Below are 22,587 nucleotides of genomic sequence, written 5' to 3'. Positions count from 1 at the left end.
TAATCTCCCTGAGAGAGCATGAGGAGGTAGAGGTTCTGGGGTAGGGGATTGCGGGGGGTGTATATATAGTAGCGTCCCGGAAGAGTTAGTGCTGCAAAGGGTTCTGGGTATTTGTTCTGTTGTGTTTATGTTGTGTTACGGTGCGTATGTTCTCCCGAAATGTGTTTGTCATTATTGTTTGGTGTGGGTTCACAGTTTGGTGTATTTTTGTAACAGTGTTAAAGTTGTTTATACGACCACTCTCAATGTGACCTGTATGGCTGTTGACCAAGTATGCGTTGCATTCACTTGAGTGTGTGAAGAGCTGAAGATATTATGTGACTGGGCCGGCGCGCAAAGGCAGTGCCTTTAAGGTTTATTGGCGCTCTGTACTCCTCCCTACGACAGCTGCGTTTTAAAAAGTCATACATTTTACTTTCTGAAACCGATACCGATAATTTTAAAACCGATACCGATAATTTCTGATATTACATTTTAAAGCATATATCGGCGGATAATATCGGCAGTCCAATATTATCGGACATCTCTGGTCATAACCTAAAGTTGATGACCATAGGTGAGGATGGGAACGTAGATCGACCGGTTAAATGAGTGCTTTGCCTTCCGGCTCAGCTCTTTCTTCACCATAACGGATCGATACGGCGTCCGCATTACTGAGGATGCCGCACCGATCCGCCTGTCGATCTCACGATCCACTCTTACCCCACTTTGTGACTTGAATATTAACCAGGTATTAGTGATATTGTTATTATAAGTGTAACCCAGACAAACTATTTGTAGCAACAGTCAAGTTGCTATAAATAGTAACCATCTCAACCTATTCTCAAACTTTAAATGGGTAAGAGGCCCGGCTCGCTGGCTTGGCGCCGTGCGGTGGAATGCAGTGAGCCGAGTGGGCCACTTTTGGTAAGCAGGACTGGCGCTGCGGGATGGTCTTTGGGTCCCGGGGGGAGTATGGTTGCAAAGTTGAAACTTAAAGGATTTTAGAGGATGACAGCCTCAATACTTAAGGCTGTCATCGGCAGGTGTACCAAAGCAGTTAGGACTCCTGCTCCCCCAGAAGCTGGACACATTTTATTCTTGTGTGACTCGCTTCTTTGCTCCCAGCAAGTTTACTGTAGATCATAAATCATGCATCGTACCAGGATAGAAGAAAGATGAGGGCGTATTCCGACAATTTGGTCCACTTCGACAGCCAATTTAGACTCAGCAATGGTGAGAACCCTTTCCCCTTCTCATCTAAATTGTAATATACGAACATCCTATACGTCTCTACCCTAATGACAGCAGACATTGTACAGTATGTGATGTTTTATTATGTTTGTTGGCTCTCATAAAGTCTGCAGTGAGCAGAAATGCGTACAAATTAAATATATTATAAATGTGCCCGTCACAACATTACATATATATTTATGTCATGTACAAACCCTGTGTCCATATGAGTTGGGAATTTGTGTTAGATGTAAATATAAACGGAATACAATGATTTGCAAATCCTTTTCAACCCATATTCAGTTGAATGCACTACAAAGACAAGATATCTGATGTTCAAACTCATAAACTTAATTTTTGGGGGGGAAATAATAATTAACTTATAATTTTATGGCTGCAACACATGCCAAAGTAGTTGGGAAAGGGCATGTTCACCACTGTGTTACATCACCTGTTCTTTTAACAACACTCAATAAACATTTGGGAACTGAGGAAACTAATTGTTGAAGCTTTGAAAGTGGAATTCTTTGTCATTCTTGTTTTATGTAGAGCTTCAGTCGTTCAACAGTCCGGGGTCTCCGCTGTTGTATTTTACGCTTCATAATGCACCACACATTTTCGATGGGAGACAGGTCTGGACTGCAGGTGGGCCAGGAAAGTACCCTTACTCTTTTACTATGAAATCACGCTGTTGTAACACGTGGCTTGGCATTGTCTTGCTGAAATAAACAGGGACGTCCATGAAAACGTTGCTTGGATGACAACATATGTTGCTCCAAAACCTGTATGGACCATTCAGCATTAATGGTGCCTTCACAGATGTGTAAGTTACCCATGCCTTGGGCACTAATACACCCCCATACCATCACAGATGCTGGCTTTTGAACTTTGCGCTTATAACAATCCGGATGGTTATTTTCGTCTTTCTTCAGGAGGACACCACGTCCAAAGTTTCCAAATATAATTTGAAATGTGGACTCTTCAGACCACAGAACACTTTCCACTTTGCATCAGTCCATCTTAGATGACCTCGGGCCCAGCGAAGCCAGTGGCGTTCCTTGGTGTTGTTGATAAATGGGTTTCGCTTTGCATAGCAGAGTTTTAACTTACACTTACAGATGTAGCAACCAACTGTAGTTACTGACAATGGTTTTATGACGTGGTCCTGAGCCCATGTTGTGATATCCTTTACACACTGATGTCGGTTTTTGACGCAGTACCGCCTGAGCGATCAAAGGTCTGTAATATTATCACTTACGTGCAGTGATTTCTCCAGATTCTCTGAAACTTTTGATGATTTTACGGACCGTAGATGGTAAAATCCCTAAATTCCTTGCAATAGCTCGTTGAGAAATGTTCTAAAACTTTGCTTACAAATTGGTGACCCTCGCCCCATCCTTGTTTGTGAATTACTTAGCATTTCATGGAAGCTGTTTATATACCCAATCATGGCACCCATCGGTTCCCAATTAGCCTGCACACCTGTGGGATGTTCTAAATAAGTGTTTGATGAGCATTCCTCAACTTTATCAGTATTTATTGCTACCTTTCCCAACTTCTTTGTCACGTGTTGCTGGCATCAAATTCTAAAGTTAATGATTATTTGCACAAAAAAAATGTTTATCAGTTTGAACATCAAATATGTTGTCTTTATAGCATATTCAACTGAATATTGGTTGAAAATGATTTGCATATCATTGTATTCCGTTTATATTTACAACTAACACAATTTCCCAACTCATAATGAAACGGGGTTTGTATATAAAACCTAATGGAGGTGTTTTTTAAGGGCTCTATAGGCAGAATAGAGTGGTTCTCATAGGTTCCATTGTAAGCAGACTTTTGGTCGTATTTATTTAATCTTTAGAATGCATTGATAATGATTGTGACTTTTTGACTCTACACTTTTACTCTTAGGATCCAAAAGGGACACGACAACAAAGTGTCATAAATCAGCAATAAATTCACATTTTTATTTACTTTCAATGCTTGAAATCTAACAATTCCATTGTTATAATTTATTTAATTTAATTTAACAATTTTTTTTGTGTGGTTTTCTTGTGTTTTATGGCCTTTTTGTGAAAAATAACATTTTTTATAATAAAGGTAAAAATGCAAAATATGCAAAATAAAAAAAAATAATAAGTTGCTGATTAGCAACACTAACTAGGCCCTGGTGTGTGAATGTGAGTGTGAATGTTAACTATCTGTGTTGGCCCTGCGACAAGGTGGAGACTTGTCCAGGGTGTACCCCGCCTTGCGCCCAAATGGAGCAGAGATAGGCTCCAGAACCACCCGCTACCCCTAGGGAGATAAGTGGTTGAAAATGTTGCCGAATGGAATATTTAAGGTTGAGTAATTACAGCCTTGACTAGGCCAATAATTCATAAAAACATTGGTTTTTGGTTTTGATGAAACAGACAAAAAATATATATATGGTGCCAACTAAACTAGAATGAATTGGTTGAGTTTGAATTCATACAAGTATTTTCTATTTATCTGCTATGTTATATATGTTATATATAACTGGCCAACATCATTTTCATTGCATTTCAGCGGTTTAATGGTTAACTCATTCACGCTCATCAGAGCTCTGAGAATTATGCATCACGGTGCTCTGGCCTTGCGGTGGTAAAGGGGTGCATTTACACCAAAACAAGCTTTTATTGTTTTTTTAATCGGCAATAGTGAGAAAATGTTCACGTAAAAAGCGTAGTAATATACCAGGATTACAGTCTGTTAAAAATAATACTTATGGTGGGGGTAAATAGTTCTCTGTGGAAAGTGTGTTTACTTTGTTTATATCCTATTCTAACAATGTTGCAATCAAAAACACCATGCGATTTTGCAAAAAACACAATCAAAATAAAAACCCCTCCCTGGCGAAATTCCAGACTGCTAACCTACAAACTAAACAATCGTATCGCATACAAAACACTTGTAGTGCTCATTTTGGACCCTAGGGGTGCACAAGGGTTTAAATGTACTATTTTCTTACTACTTTTTTCTCTTGATACTCCTACTTTTTTTTCTTGTAATGACCTTTTCTCAGACTGCGTTTGTTTTTCAGCTAAAAACACTGTTATTGTTATAATATTGCCATCTTTTTTTCCCCCACAATACAACTTTAAACAAGTAATATTACACCTTCAAAATGATAACTTTCTTATTTTTCTTTGCTAAAAACTATTGTAAGGGAAAAAAAGACTGGCAATATTAAGATTTGAATCCTGTATTCCGACTTTATTCTCATAATATAACTTTTTTTTCTTCCCCCAAACACAACTTTCAGTCATGAAAATTAGCCACTTTTTCCATATTAATGTTTTTTTTTCATCCATCCATCCTTCCATGGATGGATGGAAAAAAAACAAAAAACTTTATGCCCACAATACAACTATATACGAGTAATGTTACAACTTAAAAATGATAACTTTCTTACTTTTCTACACTAAAAACTATTGTAGGGAAAAAAAGACTGGCAATATTTAGATTTGAATCCTGTATTCCGACTTTATTCTCATAATATAACTTTTTTTTTTATTCCCCCAAACACAACTTTCAGTCATGAAAATGTGCCACTTTTTCCATATTGTTTTTTTTCCATCCATCCATCCATGGATGGATGAAAAAAAAAATAAATAAAAAACTTTTTTCCCACAATACAACTATAAACGAGTAATATTACAACTTAAAAATTATAACTTTCTTATTTTTCTTCACTAAAAACTATTGTAGGGAAAAAAAAGACTGGCAATATTAAGATTTGAATCCTGTATTCCGACTTTATTCTCATAATATAACTTTTTGTCTTCCCCCAAACTTTTAGTCATGAAAATTAGCCACTTTTTCCATATTAATGTTTTTTTTTTCATTTTAGTCATTTTTCATTGAACTTTTTAACTATGATACTGCAAAGTTTCCCCCGACAATACTACAACTTCATACTGGTAATATTACAACTTTATTCAATAACTATAAGTCTATCCTTTTCTAATATGACTTTGTTTACATCTGAAAATTATCATAAATAACTCGAAAGCACTCCAATAGCAAAGACTTCCTATCTCCCTATAGTAAAGAATCTTTAAAAAAAAAAAAAAAAAAAGAAATCTTGAATCCAGGCGGTACTGATGTGTAAATCAGTGGTTCGCAAATGGGGGTACGCATACCCCTGGGGGTACTTGAAGGTATGCCAAGGGGTACGTGAGATTTTTTTTAGATATTCTAAAAATAGCAACAATTCAAAAATCCTTTATAAATATATTTATTGAATAATACTTCAACAAAATATGAATGTAAGTTCATAAACTGTGAAAAGAAAAGCAACAATGCAATATTCAGTGTTGACAGCTGGATTTTTTGTGGACATGTTCCATAAATATTGATGTTAAAGATTTCTTTTTTGTGAAGAAATGTTTAGAATGAAGTTGATGAATCCAGATGGATCTCTATTACAATCCCCAAAGAGGGCACTTTAAGTTGATGATTACTTCTATGTGTAGAAATCTTTATTTGGAATTGAATCACTTGTTTATTTTTCAACAAGTTTTTATTTTTTTCTAAATAGTTCAAGAAAGACCACTACAAATGAGCAATATTTTGCACTGTTATATAATTTAATGAATCAGAAACTGATGGCATAGTGCTGTATTTTACTTCTTTATCTCTTTTTTTCAACCAAAAAGGCTTAGCTCTGATTAGGGGGTACTTGAATAAAAAAAATGTTCACAGGGGGTACATCACTGTAAAAAGGTTGAAAACACTGGTGTAAACACTGGTGTGAGCATATGGCACACCCAGCAGCTGCATTGACACTGCACTAATTCTGTGTAGGTGTTTCATAATGCTCATCGGATTAAAAAAGTCACAACATTTGACCTGCAAATACAATTAAAAGTTATCAAATATAATTGGTTTATTTTATTTTTTAAACAAATAAAGGTGCGGAATGGAATTTTGACCGATTTATATTTTGCTTTTTTCGCCCATGAGTGGAGCGTTCCAAAAACATATGTGTGCTTGCGTTCCAAAGAAAAACGAACATTTCCTCTCAATGACGGCATCAGAATGTTCATTAAGATGTGTTCATGTTCAAAGTAATCTAAGCAAAGGTGCCTGAACGCTGAAAACTCAATCCAAGCTATTTTTCCTGGTCATGCTAGCTCTAATATAAACATTAAATGTTTTATTCCACAGCCATCTTCCCACTTGATGAACATTTTCTTGCTTCATTAACAAATCTCATGGCTGCAACATGTTTCTTGTCCATCATCCTTTGAACTCCAGAGTAAGGTTTGATCTGTGGCGAGACGAGCGCATGTGTGTGTACTGTGGTAACACAACACCCAGCAGACGCGCTCATACTGTGTTTGTCTTTGTGGCTCCGCCCACGCCTCCAGCATTAATGGCGAAGGCAGGAAGAGGACGCTGTCCGGCTGCAGCAACGACTCCTTGAGCGGCGCTTTGACCCCGAGCCCCCGCAGGGTCTCCTGGAGGCAGAAGATCTTCCTGAGGGTCGCCTCGCCCATGAACAAGGCCTCCATGCACGATTCAGGTGCGTCAATGCGTGGATCACTATGATCGATCAATGACTGTTGGGATGGAGCGTTAACCTGGCTGGTGTATGATATTGATGAAAGTTGGGACACCTTGCTACTAGCATCACTTTCTACAGTATAAAGAGAAACTATTTTAAATTCATTTATTAAATACAATAAGTTTTAAAAAACTTAAACATTTTATTTCACTTTTAAACAAATAGATACAAAGCCAAATGTTTTACATTTGTAATAATATTATTTACGTTTTGTTTACAATTTCTTTAATTTAAACTAAATTAAATGAAAATATACCTTTATTATTTAATGTTATTCCATCCATCCATTTTCTACCGCTTATTCCCTTTTGGGGTCTCAGCTACAATCGGGCTTAATGTTAGTTTTGTTAAAATTGAGGTTGTATTATCGTAACTTTTTTCTAATAACGTAATCATATTACACCCCCCTCTCCAAAAAAATACATTACATTTTTAACATAAACATATGAGTAGCTGATTTTTTTTTACATAATTATGCTTTCACCACATGTTCAAATTTTAAAAACGCGTTTTCACTTTTTAAAAAAAATCCAGATTCTGTAAATTTTATGTTTAAAAATGTATTTTCTTGTGATTTTACAACAAAAAATATTTAATCATATTATTGTCACTTATTTTGTTTTGTTTTTTAAATATGCTTAGCTGTCACAAACGTGAAAACAATTTAATACAACAAATAGAATTAAGGAAAAAAAAATAATGAAAAAAAGTTGTGTAATACTTGAGATTTTTAAAACTGGCAATATATATTTATTCACAATATTATGAGTACAGTAAGTCATAATAATGCATAACTTCACAGTTTTTTTCCTCCAATTTAATTTTAAAACTTTTTTTTTTACCTTTATTACAACTTATATCTTGTTATTAATTATTGCCATTTTTAAACTACATTATTTTCTCATACTAAAGTACTGAAGCAGTGATTATAATTGCATTACGTATTACATTTGTTTACATGTTTAATGGTCACAAAAGTCTAAATAAAACAGTCAGTAGTTTTTAAACATCCTAATAAATTTTGTCATGCTCTTTTCAGACCAATCAGACGCAAGGGAGCTGCTGCCGCTCTCGCCTCACCCTTCGCACTCAAACGAAGACCCCATGGGTCGTCGCCCCACGGCGGGAGAGCGTCCAAAGAGGACGCCGGCGGACTACAGGGCCTTGTGGAAGACGGCCATTCGCCAGCAGATCTTGCTGCTGCGCATGGAGAAGGAGAACCAGAGACTGGAGGGTGAGTCAACTCTGTGCATATGGACCGGTCAGAGGTCACCATCTTGGTGTGTGTTAGATGTATTTAGAGGTTGTGTGCGTGTGTGTGTCATGTTCACTTAAAGGCCTACTGAAATGAAATGTTCTTATTTAAACGGTGATAGCAGGTCCATTCTATGTGTCATACTTGATCATTTCGAGATATTGCCATATTTTTGCTGAAAGGATTTAGTAGAGAACATCGACGATAAAGTTCGCAACTTTTGGTCGCTAACAGAAAAGCCTCGCCTTTACCGGAAGTAGCAGACGATGTGCGCGTGACGTCACCGGTGTGAGGACTCCTCACATCCTCATTGTTTATAATCATAGCCTCCAGCAGCAAAAGCTATTCGGAACGAGAAAGCGACAATTTCCCCATTAATTTGAGCGAGGATGAAAGATTCGTGGATTAGGAAAGTTAGAGTGAGGTACTAAAAGAAAAAAAAAAAAGAAAAAGCGACGGCTCCGGGCGGCGGCAGTGGTAGCGTTTCAGATGTAATTAGACACATTTACTAGGATAATTCTGGAAAATCCCTTATCTGCTTATTGTGTTAATAGTAGGGGTGTAACGGTACGTGTATTTGTATTGAACCGTTTCGGTACGGGGGTTTCGGTTCGGTACGAGGGTGTATCGAACGAGTTTGTAATCTAAAGTCTTAACAAGCTGCTCTGCAGCTGCCTCTGAGCAGTGAGCACCCAGCATTGTCCCGCCCACTCAACCATACATACAAAGCCAATCAGCAGGGCGTATTCAGAGCGATGTAAAAGCCAATCGGCAGTGCGTATTCAGAGCGCAAGTTGTCAGTGCTCCGGCGTCGAGATGAGCAGATATGTGTTTGGCAGCGGACATCGTACACTCCCCAAATTATAAAAAACACTTCCCAGTCACAACTATTACCAACATCACTATGAGCCCGTTGACCTTCTAGAAACTTAAACTGCAGCTCAGCTCTCTCATAGTTCTGGGTTGAGGTGAACGCTAATTAGCTTTTAGCGTTACGTTAACTCGTTTTGCTGTGTTTGTGTGTGTGTGTGTGTGTGTGTGTGTGTGTGTGTGTGTGTGTGTGTGTGTGTGTGTAATAAAAGTCAACTACAGGCTTCCCAAATGCTGTAATTAATTAAGCATGATGTGTTGACTTGAAAATGTTTAATGTTGCACTTTTTATATGTAGAAGAAAGGTTTTGTCATTTTATTTAGTCAAAGCAACAACTTGAGGCAGTTTAATGTTGATTAACGTGGGCAGAATTATTATAGTTTTCCCAATGTTAAAAGGATAAAGACATTGTTTACAAATTTGGTAAATAAATAACCAAAAAATTAGTATTTTGTTGTTTTCTTAATGAACCGAACCGTGACATCTAAACCGAGGTACGTACCGAACCGAAATTTTTGTGTACCGTTACACCCCTAGTTAATAGTATTTTAGTGAGATTAGATGAGTAAAGTCATACCTGAAAGTCGGATGGCTGCGGTGAACGCCAGTGTCTCAGAGAGAAGCCGATGAGGACCCAAGATCACAGCTGCCTTTTTGACAGCTACAGGATAAGGTCCCATAATCCACTGACGTCTCCGGTAAGAGCCGACAATTTTCCCATCCAAAAACTTGCTGTTTGACGTAGAGAAAAATGTTCGCTTCACAACAAAAACGAACAAACACCGGCTGTGTCTCGGTGCTAAAGGCAGCTGCAATCCACCGCTTTCCACCAACAGCATTCTTATTTATAGTCTCCATTATTAATTGAACAAATTGCAAAAGATTCAGCAACACAGATGTCCAAATTATTGTGTAATTATCCGATGAAAAGAGACGACTTTTAGCTGTAAGTGGTGCTGGGTTAAAATGTCCCCTCCAGCCAATAACGTCACAAACACGCGTCATCATTCCGCGACGTTTTCAACAAGAAACTCCGCGGGAAATTTAAAATTGTAATTTAGTAAACTGAACCGGCCGTATTGGCATGTGTTGCAATGTTAATATTTAATCATTGATATATAAACTATCAGACTGCGTGGTGGGTAGTAGTGGGTTTCAGTAGGCCTTTAAACATACAAAGAAGGTTAAAGTGTATGCTGTCAATTTCTTGTTTGTGGATGGCTTTTTTGCAACATCTACTGGCCAATGTTGTTTGACACATTTATAGTTGAAATAGCTTACATAGCATTTATTTGACTACATCAAATAACTTCAAGGTTGTTGTTGCTTTGTTTTAAATACTTATAAGTGAATCAATAATAGTACATTTTTCTTGTACTATTACAATTAATGGACTTATGTTTGTAATATCGCATTTTTTCCCATTGTAGATTTTCTGTTTCTCTTCTAACAAACCTTAAAAATACTTTTTACAAAGTCTACGTAACATTTTCATAATATATTTTTCACTTAACTTTTTCTCAGTTACACATTTTTTTTACATAAATATATACAGCTTTATTATCAAACAATTACAGCTTGCTGCCTTAGCAATTTTGATTTTGTAAGAGTAAAATGTTTTTGTAATATTATTAGTATTTTTTTTTTAGTTTGTAAAAGTGTAACTTCTTTAGTAATAGTATGATTTTTTGAAGCAATAGCAGGACTTTTGTCCAAAAAGTTTGCTGCCTTTGATCATATTGCTTTTTCCTTTTTCCCATTTTATAGGAATATGTTGTATTTAATATATTGAAATGTTTTGAAACTATAATTATCATTATAGGTATATTATATATCATTATATGAAATTATGCAAAATATTATGTACAATTATATAAATACTATACAATATTATAAATTATGTTATTATACAATATTTTGGATTTTTTTGTAAAACATTTAATATTACTTTGGCTTTTTCTTTTTTTACCATTCAGTTTATATAATTATTATTATAGATGTATTATGTTATATGAAATCATATGCAAATATTTATTACATAAATTATTTGAATTACAATTAAAAATTATATTATTGTACAATATTTGTTATTTTTTTGTATAGTTGTACATATATTATTGATAAATTGTTGTATTTTTTTAATAATGTATACATCATTATTAATTATGAATGGTGTTTTTAAATGGTAAATTTCCATAGAAATAAGAAATGTTAATTATCATTACTTTTTGAACCATAATACAAAAGGTCTCACATTTATTAAACACCTGTCTCTAAGTTCTGTGTAGTACTACCATATATATGAAATGGAAAAAAGAAAAACTCTTGGCTGCAACACAGCATATGGAAATGTGATATTATTACTTAGAATGCAAAAATACAATCGACATTTATGTACTTGCTTCATACATATTTATGTTATATATACAGTGTATATCAACTGATGTATTTCCCTTTGTTTTGTGTGAGGATCTAACAGTGAATAACTTAACTCAATAGAAGGTAAGCAGCACTGGGATTCTCGGTGATTAAGATGCACTCTTTTCTTAAATTTAATTTATTTAACATTTTGCATGGCTTCGGTCACTCCAGTGCTTGTTGTCTGCTTGTCTTTGGGCTTCAAGCGTCACTGAGGATGGCGATTATTGTGGTTGTTGTGGCTTTTTGTAAGTGGTGGCTTCCAGTAATGTAAGGTGTGAGGGAGGGGCGTCCATGATTATACAGTGAAAACCCCTAAAGTGGAGATGATGTATTAAAATAATACACACGTGTGTAGCGAGCAGGGATGAGCTGCACATCCGCAAGATGAAGCTGAGCTACCAGGAAGTGGGCCCAGAATCCAAAGAGGCGCTGTGGGAAAAAAAACTGACGACGCCGGGAAGAACCACAGTCCTGCAGGACAAGGACCAGCTCTATCGTGCACTCTGCCAAGGTAACACAGCTCTATCAAAAAATATTAATAATGAATACTTACTTGCGCCTACCACATAACTTTGGGCATAGGCAACAATAATAATGCTCCATTTTGATTGGCGCCAATGGTCCCTCTAAGGTTCTGTTTGTTTAAAACTTTTTTTAGTTCCTGTTTACGCTCCATTGTTTTGTCACCATGACGACCGATTAGTTCACCTGTACTCATTTGGACTAATGCACCTGATTTGTTTAGGACTCATGCACCTGTGTTAATCATGTCACGATTATTTAATAGGACTGTGAATCTTTGGGTGTCCCACGATTCGATTCAATATCGATTCTTGGGGTCACGACTCGATAATATATCGATTTTTTTCTATTCGATTCTCGATTCAAAAACGATATTTTTCCGATTCAAAACTATTCTGTATTCATTCGATACATAGGATTTCAGCAGGATCTACCTCAGTCTGCTGACATGCAAGCAGAGTAGTAGATTTAAAAAAATAAAAAAAGCTTTTATGATTGTAAAGGACAATGTTTTATTAACTGATTGCAATAATTTAAATTTGTTTTAACTATTAAACGAACCAAAAATATGACTTATTTTATCTTTGTGTAAATATTGGACACAGTGTGTTGTCAAGCTTATGAGATGCGATGCAAGTGTAAGCCACTGTGACACTATTGTTCTTTTTTTTTTAATATAAATGTCTAATGATAATGTCAATGAGGGATTTTTAATCACTGTTATGCTGAAATTATAACTAATATTGATACTGTTGTTGATAATATTCATTTTTGTTTCACTACTTTTGGTTTGTTCTGTGTCGTGTTTGTGTCTCCTCGCAATTACTCTGTTTATTGCAGATCTGAGTGTTGCTGGGTCAGGTTTGGTTTTGAAATTGGATTCCATTGTTATGGTATTGCTGTGTAGTGGTTTTTTGGATTGATTAAAAAAAAAGAAAAAAAAATCAATTTTTTTAAAAATGAGAATCGATTTGAACGGATTCGATTCGTATTCGAATTGATTTTTTCCCACACCCCTATTATTTAAGCTTGTAGTTGCCAGGCAGTCGGGCTGGCGTCATTGATGTTGCTCCATGCTCTGTTCACTCTGGTTATGTAGTGCTCTGCTCATTTCCTTCCAAGTAAGTTTTGTTTATTCATGTTTAGCTATTCTTTGGTTTCATATCCATAGTTTTACCTTTGTGGTAGTTTTTGTTTTTTAGCCAAGTTTGTTCTCCGCCTTGTGTGCGCCTTTATTTTGCACTTTTTTTCAATAGATAAACTAAAATATGTCTTTACCTTCACGCCATGTCCCGTCACCTTCCTTTGCATTCCGGGAAAACAAACCACACCATAGCCCCCGTTTTGACAAATAACTGTACTACTATATGAGTACGTATTTTCTATTGTTTCATTGAAATCAAAACAGAAAAGTCCATTTGGCTGTCGTCTGTTTTAATATGAGACACAATTGTGTCAAAGTCATGATTTTTTTTTTCATGCTTGAAATAAAAAATGACTTCAAAAAAATTGTTTTATACTTGTGAGTGTTGATGACACAGCTTTGCATCAGTTGATATTCTAGTTTCAAGCATTTTTTACTCGATATAGGTCATAAAATCTCAGCAACAAGCTGTACTATCTTACAGAGATCATTTTAGACCAAAACTCTTAAAACAAGTAAAACACGCTAACATAAAAGCTGCTTTGTGAGAAGAATTACCTTATCAGACAGAAAATAAGCAAATGTCACCCTTATTTGAGATATTTAATCTTACTTAGAGTTCAGTTTTTGCAGTGTGCATACAGCTCACGCTTTGCACTAAAGTTGTAAAACCAAATCCCATCGGAACTCTTAACAAAATAAACACACAACTGTTTGTTTTGTAGGATTTTGCAATGCAATGTGAGTAACGACAAGTGGCCAATTTTCGTCAAGACGGTTAAATTATTATAATGTTGGTCGAGACGCTTAAAGAAGAAGAATTCCCTCGATCACTGCAAAACTGTTTGTCGGCCATAACCACACCAATAATATTAGTTAATAAGTTATATCTAGAAAAACTGGTAATTGTTTGCCGTACAAACCAGGCAAAGACCAAATCTTTGTTATCGGTCATATAACAGCAGCCACTCGCTCTCTCTCACCTGAGCCATAACACACACTGAGTGTGAATGTTGTCGCTCTGTGTTGGCCCTGTGATGAGGTGGCGACTTGTCCAAGTTGTACCCCGCCTTCCGCCCGAATGCAGCTGAGATAGGCTCCAGCAACCCCAAAAGGGACAAGCAGTAGAAAACGGATGGATGGATAGTTACTCCATTTCAGATTTTAAAGGCCTACTGAAACCCACTACTACCGACCACGCAGTCTGATAGTTTATATATCAATGATAAATATTAACATTGCAACACATGCCAATACGGCCCGTTTAGTTTACTAAATTGCAATTTTAAATTTCCTGCTGAGTTTATTGTTGAAAACGTTGTGGAATAATGACGCATGTTAGGAAATATTAGCGCTGCACGACTCGTGGCTAAAAGTCATCATAATTACACAGTATTTTGGACATCTGTGTTGCTGAATCTTTTGCAATTTGTTCAATTAATCATGGAGAAGTCAAAGTAGAAAGATGGAGTTGGGAAGCTTTAGCCTTTAGCCACACAAACACACGGTGATTCCTTGTTTAAAATTCACTAAGGTGAAACTTTACTATGGATCAGAGCGGTCAAGCGAACATGGATCCCGACCACATGTCAATCAGCAGTTTTCGGTGAGAAAATTGTGATACAAAGTCGCCTCTTACCGGAGATCAGCTGAGCTTGCGCTGTCCGTACAGCTGCCATCGACTTCCATCAGACACTGGCCTCAAGACACCCGTGGACACACCCCTCCGATTATCAGGTACTATTAAACTCACTAAAACACTAGCAACACAATAGAAGATAAGGGATTTCCCAGTATTATCCTAGTAAATGTGTCTAAAAACATCTGAATCCGTACCAATGCAATCGCCTTTTTTTTTTTTTTTTTCTAGTCCGTCGCTATCAATATCCTCAAACACGAATCTTTCTTCCTCGCTCAAATTAATGGGGAAACTGTCATTTTCTCTGTCCGAATAGCTCTTACTGCTGGTTGCTCCCATTAAAAGGATCTGCTGAGCCCTGCAACTCGTGACGTCACGCGCACATACTTCCGGTAAAGGCAGGGCTTTTCTATTAGCCACCAAAAGTTGCAAACTTTATCCTGGATTTTCTCTACTAAATCCTTTCAGCAAAAATATGGCAATGTCGCGAAATGATCAAGTATGACACATAGAATGGACCTGCTATCCCCGTTTAAATAAGAAAATCTCATTTCAGTAGGCCTTTAATGGGACCTTCATTCATAATAGCTTGTATAAGGGCTCGCCACCACTAGTGAGCGCCATTTCACGCTATTTGAGGACTGCAATGTTATTACATTAACATTACGACGCTGTATTACCTGTTCCTAATACTCGGCCCGTCTGTAGCTAACCAAAACATTAGGACCAGCGCCCTGTACAATTGTCCAACAAATCTGAGCATGCTCATATTTGCAGAAGTTTTTGCAGGAGCAGGTGTAAATAATAGCAATAAGCACCTGTTGTGTTTGGATTGTGCTGTGTCGTGTGCAGGTGTTCCCAAAAGCCGCCGTGGGGAGGTGTGGTTGTTACTCTGCCATCAGCACCGCCTGTGTCACAGACTTCCCCAGCGCCAACACTCCCCCGACACCCCCTACAGGGACCTGCTGAAGCAGCTGACCGCCCAGCAGCACGCCATTCTGGTGGATTTAGGTGTGCAACGCTGCCCAGTTTTGTCATTACAAAGGAAGCGCATGAGGCTAATCAATATTGTATGTATCATCATGATGTCTCATGTATCGTCATGATGTCTCAGGCCGGACCTTCCCCTCCCACGAGTACTTCTCAGCCCAGCTGGGTGCGGGACAACTGTCCCTTTATAACCTGCTGAAAGCCTACTCTCTGCTGGACACTGAGGTACAAAAAAAAAAAAAAAAAAAAAAATATATATATATATATATATATATATATATATATATATATATATATATATATATATATATATATATATATATATATATATATATATATATATAATCTAATCTGTATTTAATGGCGGCTTGTTGCTAGGCAGAATATGTAACGATATGTAATGTACACCAAAGTCCCCTACAAAAAAAAATGGCCGCACTACCTCGCCTCACACAGCAGAGAAAGGACAGGGGAATATGACAGGAATAAAGTCAAACAGAATGGAAATGAATCCAAAAAACAAACTTTAATGATTATGAAAGAAGCTAATTTATTCACAATTGATATAAAAATATTTTTAACAGGACTCCTTAAATAGAACAATATTGCTGTTTCAGCAGTATTGTTTTTACATCAAAAAGTGTATTCCTAATCTTGTTACTCTTCTTATTCATGTTCCTTTTTTCTATTCCTATCACAATTTTTGTTCCGATTCCTGTTTCTATACTTGTTCCTATTATTAGTGCTGTCCCTATTGTTGTTCCTGTTTCCATTGTTATTATTGTTCCTACTTCCTATTTTCATTCCTATCTATGTTCATGTTGTTATACCTACACTTTTTCCTTTTCTTATTTCCATTCCAGGTCCTATTCACATTCCTATCCATATTTCTGTTCCTGTTCCTGTTCCCATTTCTGTTGCCATACCTGCTCTTATTCCTTTTCCTATTCCTCTTGTAGTTGTATTTATTTCTTTATTTTCCCACACCGACAAAAACGACTTAACAACTAAAGCACAACAAACGTGCAGGAAAGTTTAAGGCCCCCCTCCCCCCAAAGATATAATTATATTCCTATTCCTCCTTCAATTTCTTTTATTCTTTTCCTTGTTTCTATTCACATTCCTGTCCTTATTTTTGTTCCTATTCTTTCTTTTAATTCTATTCTTGTTTTAGTTGTCATTTGTGTTCCTGTTGTTCTCCTTGTTTCTAATGCTGTTGTTGTTTTTCTTTTCTTGGTCTAGTACTTTTATTCTTTTCATTTTTTTTGTTCAAATGTTTTTCCTTGTTCAAACCCTGTTCTTATTTGTCATTCATATTGTTGTTCCTGTTCTTATTCAGGTTCCTATTCTTATTCCTGTTTATTTTCTTGGTCTAGTAAATTTTACTATTAATTTTCCTGTTCTGCTTGTTCTGACTTAGTTTTTTTTCATATTCTTATTTCTGTTCTTATTCCGGTTAGTATTCTTATTCTTTTTTTTCTTTCTTCTTTTAGAATGTTTTTCCTGTATTATTGTTCTTGTTCCTATGTTTCTTTGTTCTAACCCAGTTCTTATTCTTATTAACATTGTTGTTCCTGTTCTTATTCAGGTTCCTATTCTTATTCTTGGTTATTTTCTTGTTCTAGTACATTTTACCATTCGTTTTCTTGTTCTCCTTGTTGTAACATAGTTTTTATTCGTATTATTGTTTCTGTTCTTATTCAGGTTCCTATTGTTATTCCTATTTTGTTTCTTATTTTAGAATTTTTTTCCTACATTCTTTTTCTTGTGACTTTGTTTCCATGTTTTAATCCTGTTCTTATTCTTATTCATATTGTTGTCCCTGTTCTTATCCAGGTTCCTCTTTTTACTCTTGTTTATTTTTTTGTTTTAAGACATGTTCCCATTAATGTTCCTGTTTTTGTTGTTCTAACTTAGTTTTTATTCGTATTTTTGTTCCTGTTCTTATTCCGGTTCCTATTCTTATTCTTCTTTTTCTTGTTTTAGAATGTTTTTCTTATATTCTTTTTCTTTTTCCCAAGTTTCTTTGTTCTAACCCAGTTCTTATTCCTATTCATATTGTTGTTCCTGATCTTATTTAGTTTCCTATTCTTATTCTTGTTTACTTTCTTGTTCTAGTACATTTTTCCATTAATTTTCCTGTTCTCCTTGTTCTAACTTAGTTTTTATTCGTATTCTTGTTTCAGTTCTTATTCCTGTTCCTATTCTTATTCCTATTTTCTTTCTTGTTTTAGAATATTTTTCTTATATTCTTTTTCGTGTTACTTTGTTTCCTTGTTCTAATCCTGTTCTTATCCTTATTCCTATTGTTGTTCCTGTTTTTATTCAAGATCCTATTTTTACTCCTATTTAATTTCTTCTTCTAGTACAGTCCCGTTCCTTTTCCTGTTCTGCTTGTTCTGCCTTAGTTTTTATTCGTATTCTTGTTTCTGTTCTTATAATGGTTCCTATTCTTATTCCTGTTTATTTTCTTGTTTTAGAATGTTTTTCCTATATTCTTTTTCTTGTTCCTATGTTTCCCTGTTCTAACCCTGTTCTTATTCTTATTCATATTGCTGTTCCTCTTCTTACTCAAGTGTGTATTCTTATTCCTATATATTTTCTTGTTGTAGTACATTTTCCCATTCATTTTCCTGTTCTCCATGTTCTAACTTGGTTGTTATTCGTATTCTTGTTTCAGTTCTTATCCCGGTTCCTATTCTTATTCCTATTTTTTTCCTTGTTTTACAATGTTTTTTTAAAAAAAATTTTCTTTTTCCTATGTTTCCTTGTTCTAACTCTGTTCATATTCTTATTCTTATTCGTGTTATTTTTACTTTTTTTGTTCTTATTCCTATTCCAATTCATTATCTTCAGATCCCTTTTATTGGCCCTTGACATATTTTAAAATTAACCTGAATTACTGATAAGATGTACTCTTTCTGTAAATATTCACTATATTGCTTAAGATTTTTATTTGAGATAGCTGAGAGTATACATTGGATTGGTTTTAGCATCTTTCCTGTAGAAATGTTTGGGACCTCCTCATAGGGACTAAAGCCCGTTTTCACCACAGTGCCACCTGCTGGAATAGGAGGCTAATCCAAAATGACCGTTAAAGCAATAATGGACTAAAAAGACGCACACATTTTCTATTACCCTTTGCTTGATTTTTGCCATGGTTTGCATGCAGGTGGGTTACTGTCAGGGTGTCAGCTTCGTGGCGGGCGTGTTGCTGCTGCACATGAGCGAGGAGCAGGCCTTCGACGCGCTCAAGTTCCTCATGTACGACCTCGGCATCAGACGCCAGTACAAGCCTGACATGGTCTCTCTGCAGGTGAGTGCGGTCTAAAAAAACTAAGTATATGCGGCGGTATAGCTCTGTTGGTAGAGTGGCCGTGCCAGCAACTTGAGGGTTCCAGGTTTGATCCCCGCTTCTGCCATCCTAGTCACTGCCCTTGTGTCCTTGGGCAAGACACTTTACCCTCATGCTCGCAGTGCCACACCTACACTGGTTTAAATGTAACTCAGATATTGGGTTTCACTATGTAAAGCGCTTTGAGTCACTACAGAAAAGCGCTATATAAATATAATTCACTTCACTTTACTATATTTGAAAAAAATGAATCGAGTACGCATCAATGAATAACTGAAAAAATAGCGAAACTATTGTAATAATAATAATAATAGATGAATGGAAATAATGTTTTTTTTCTTATAAGTTCATGTTAAATAAGTATTTAAATATGTTGGAATGTGATTCGCAAAAAACTTTATTGTTAAAAAGTGTACCAAAAAAAAGTTGAAACAAACACCATGTGTTTAAATACATAAAATAAATGATATAATAATACAAATAATTTATACTGTTAAATATTACTAATACAGTCTAAAACTAGTGGCATAAAAGAAATCACAATTTATTCATTTATTTTCATTTAATTTATTTCACTTTTTTTTTGCAAAAAAACAAAACATAAACTAAGAAAAAAGTGTCTATTTTTTTCCTTGATATGAGTTAATTTTCTTTTTTATGCTATCTTTCTATGCAGAAAAAAATTGTTGTGGTCAAACTTTTACTTCTCTTTTTTTCAAGTTCATATTAAATAAGTATTTAAATATGTTGGAATGTTATTCGCAAAAAACATTATTGTTAAAAAGTGTACAAAGAAAAAAGTTGAAACAAACCCCATGTGTTTAAATACATAAAATAAATGATATGTTAATGCAAATAATTAATATTGTTGAATATTACTAATACAGTCTAAAACAAGTGATATAAAATAAATCACAATTTATTCATTTATTTTCATTTAATTTATTTCACACTTTTTTTGCAAAAAGACAAAACACAAACTAAGAAAAAAGTGTCTATTTTTTTCCTTGATATGACTTAATTTGCTTTTTTATGCTATCTTTCTATGCAGAGAAAAAAGTGTTGTGGTCAAACTTTTACTTCTCTTTTTTTAAGTTCATGTTAAATAAGTATTTAAATATGTTGGAATTTTATTCGCAAAAAACTTTATTGTTAAAAAGTGTACAAAGAAAAAAGTCGAAATAAACACCATGTGTTTAAATACATAAAATACATGATATAATAATACAAATAATTTATATTGTTAAACATTACTAATACAGTCTAAAACAAGTGATATAAAAGAAATCACAATTTATTCATTTATTTTCATTTAATTTATTTCACACTTTTTTTGCAAAAAGACAAAACACAAACTAAGAAAAAAGTCTCTATATGTTTTTCCTTGATATGAGTTATTTTGCTTTTTTATGCTATCTTTCTATGCAGAGAAGAACAAAAAGTGTAGAAAAGAAATGTGTCTGCTCTTCAGTGGCATATTTCAGCATTCCCCAACATTTGCTCAGCCTTTAAAAGCAGACCACACCTTCACGTTTGCTAGCCAGCTCGTTTAAACATCAGCTGACCTGGTGTCAGCAGGTGCGCTAATGTTTAACGCCAACACTCGGACTTCCTTCTCGGGGTTGTGAGGACGGCAGAAACCCGACGGCAAAAAGGTTTTTGTGGCTGTTTCTGCTTTTTTTTCCATCGCTGGTGTTGACTTCTTGCCATGCAGCGAGAGTCTAGAACGTGCCCCAGCAAGCCTCCTGCGCTACAAAAGCCCGCATTGTTCCCGCATTAATCCTCAAATGGTTTTGTTGCTACATGTGTGTGTAGATCCAGATGTACCAGCTCTCCAGGCTGCTGCACGACTACCACCGGGACTTGTACAACCACCTGGAGGAGTACGAGATCTGCCCCAGCCTGTACGCGGCGCCCTGGTTCCTCACGCTCTTCGCCTCGCAGTTTCCCCTCGGCTTCGTGTCCCGCATCTTCGGTAAGCGTCGCTCGACCGTTACACCGTCCAAAATGAGAGGATACGACGAGTCGCTGCTTGGTTTTGGCAGACTTCCTGTTCATCCACGGCCCTGAGGTGATCTTCAAAGTGGCCCTCTGTCTCCTGAGCAGCCACCAGGGGGAGATAGTGGAGTGTGATAGCTTCGAGAGCATTGTGGACTACCTGAAGACCACGCTTCCCACGCTCACGCACGCGCAAATGGAGCAGACCATCGCCAAGGTGGGAATATCACATTACTTTTTTCAATAGGAAGTTGTCTGTTCCAGGGTTAAACTGTGTCCAACATGGAGTCTTCATTAACTCCAACTATTAGATGCTTTAAGTCAGTGGTCCCCAAACTTTTTGTATCCGCAGACCGGTCAACGCTTAATAATTTGTCCCGCGGCCCGGGGGGGGGGGGGGTCCTTTTTTTTTTTTTTTTTGTCATGAAAAAGGGATGTTTTTGTCATGAAAAAGGGAGGTTTTTGTGGTTGGTGCACTAATTATAAGTATATGTAAGTGTATATTGGGTTTTTTATGTTGATTTAATTAAAAAAACAACATTTTTTTTTATTTATTTATTTATTTATTTTTTTTAATAAAAAATTCTTCTGCGGCCCGGTACCAGTTGGGGACCACTGCTTTAAGTCACATGATAACATTCAAGTTTTTATTCTTCTATCATTACAACTTTTTTTAACTCTAATATCTGTTTTAAGTCACATGTATAAAAAAATGTTAACCAAAAGTACAAACCATTTTCTGGAACTCAGAGTTAACTTAAATGACCTAATCGTAATAGGAGAGGAAAAAGAAGTTCATCCCTTTTTTAAATTAATATAACTTTTTCACATAATACAAAAAAAAATGCTTTCCGAAAATACTTTATTAAAACAGAAAATTAAGACATTTTCCCCTCCCCCAAAATCAATTTAAATAGTATTTTTTGGTGATTTAAGAAGTATGTTTTAGATTTACTTTACAAAAGAGAAGTGTAGGATACTTCTCTTGTTGCCTTATTTGAATTTGACTTTATTAAATGTATTTATATTATCATTTGGTGCAGCCGGGCCGGAGCAGGAGGGGATAGAAAGAGAGAAAAAAAAGGAAGACAGAGGGGGAAATTGTGGGGATAAGAGGGGGATTAGACAGAGAGACAAAAACAACAACAGCAATAACAACAACAACAACAACAGAACAACACCCGCACATACAATATGTACAAATATGATCGTAAAAGTGATAGCAAATAAGCAGTTAGCGAAATAAATAATAATATAGTAATGACAATGAGCATTTTTACACTAAAACTGGAGCAATACAAATACCAATAGACTTCTTTTTAAACGTAATAGTACAAAAAATACTTGCAGATTTTACTTTATTAAAACAAATGTTTAAGACATTTTTCTTTTTCTTAACATTACAACTTCTATCCAAAAAAATGAATACATTTTGTTTCTTAAAAATACTTTTTAAAAAGTATATATTTTTTGTTTTATAACTTTAGGAATCATTTAAAAAATAAACAACATTTTGTCTTGATGAAAGTTTTTTTTTTACTTAAAAGTACTTATTTTTCTATCATTACAACTTTTTTTAAT

General features: G+C 35.6%; 1 protein-coding gene across 5 annotated transcripts in view; it reads left to right on the top strand.

Moving 5' to 3' along the window:
• The window catches only part of tbc1d4 (TBC1 domain family, member 4), a 123,701-nt gene that overhangs the window by 88,585 nt on the left and 12,529 nt on the right, over positions 1–22,587 (top strand). For 3 of the 5 annotated variants that reach the window (XM_061879764.1, XM_061879763.1, XM_061879765.1), the window contains 8 exons: positions 6,615–6,769; positions 7,851–8,045; positions 11,714–11,869; positions 15,516–15,674; positions 15,778–15,878; positions 18,826–18,969; positions 20,824–20,983; positions 21,054–21,223. In XM_061879764.1, coding sequence (XP_061735748.1) covers positions 6,615–6,769; positions 7,851–8,045; positions 11,714–11,869; positions 15,516–15,674; positions 15,778–15,878; positions 18,826–18,969; positions 20,824–20,983; positions 21,054–21,223 — 1,240 coding nt within the window. Of the gene's footprint in view, positions 1–6,614; positions 6,770–7,850; positions 8,046–11,400; positions 11,440–11,713; positions 11,870–15,515; positions 15,675–15,777; positions 15,879–18,825; positions 18,970–20,520; positions 20,664–20,823; positions 20,984–21,053; positions 21,224–22,587 lie in introns of those variants that run through there. The other 2 variants (XM_061879766.1, XM_061879767.1) reach the window with 2 other exon arrangements.

This window comes from Nerophis ophidion, linkage group LG19 (assembly GCF_033978795.1).
Source record: "Nerophis ophidion isolate RoL-2023_Sa linkage group LG19, RoL_Noph_v1.0, whole genome shotgun sequence".
NCBI classification, from domain to species: Eukaryota; Metazoa; Chordata; class Actinopteri; order Syngnathiformes; family Syngnathidae; genus Nerophis; species Nerophis ophidion.
Note: the sequence above shows the minus strand (reverse complement) of the source record. Positions and strands in the feature narration are given on the sequence as shown.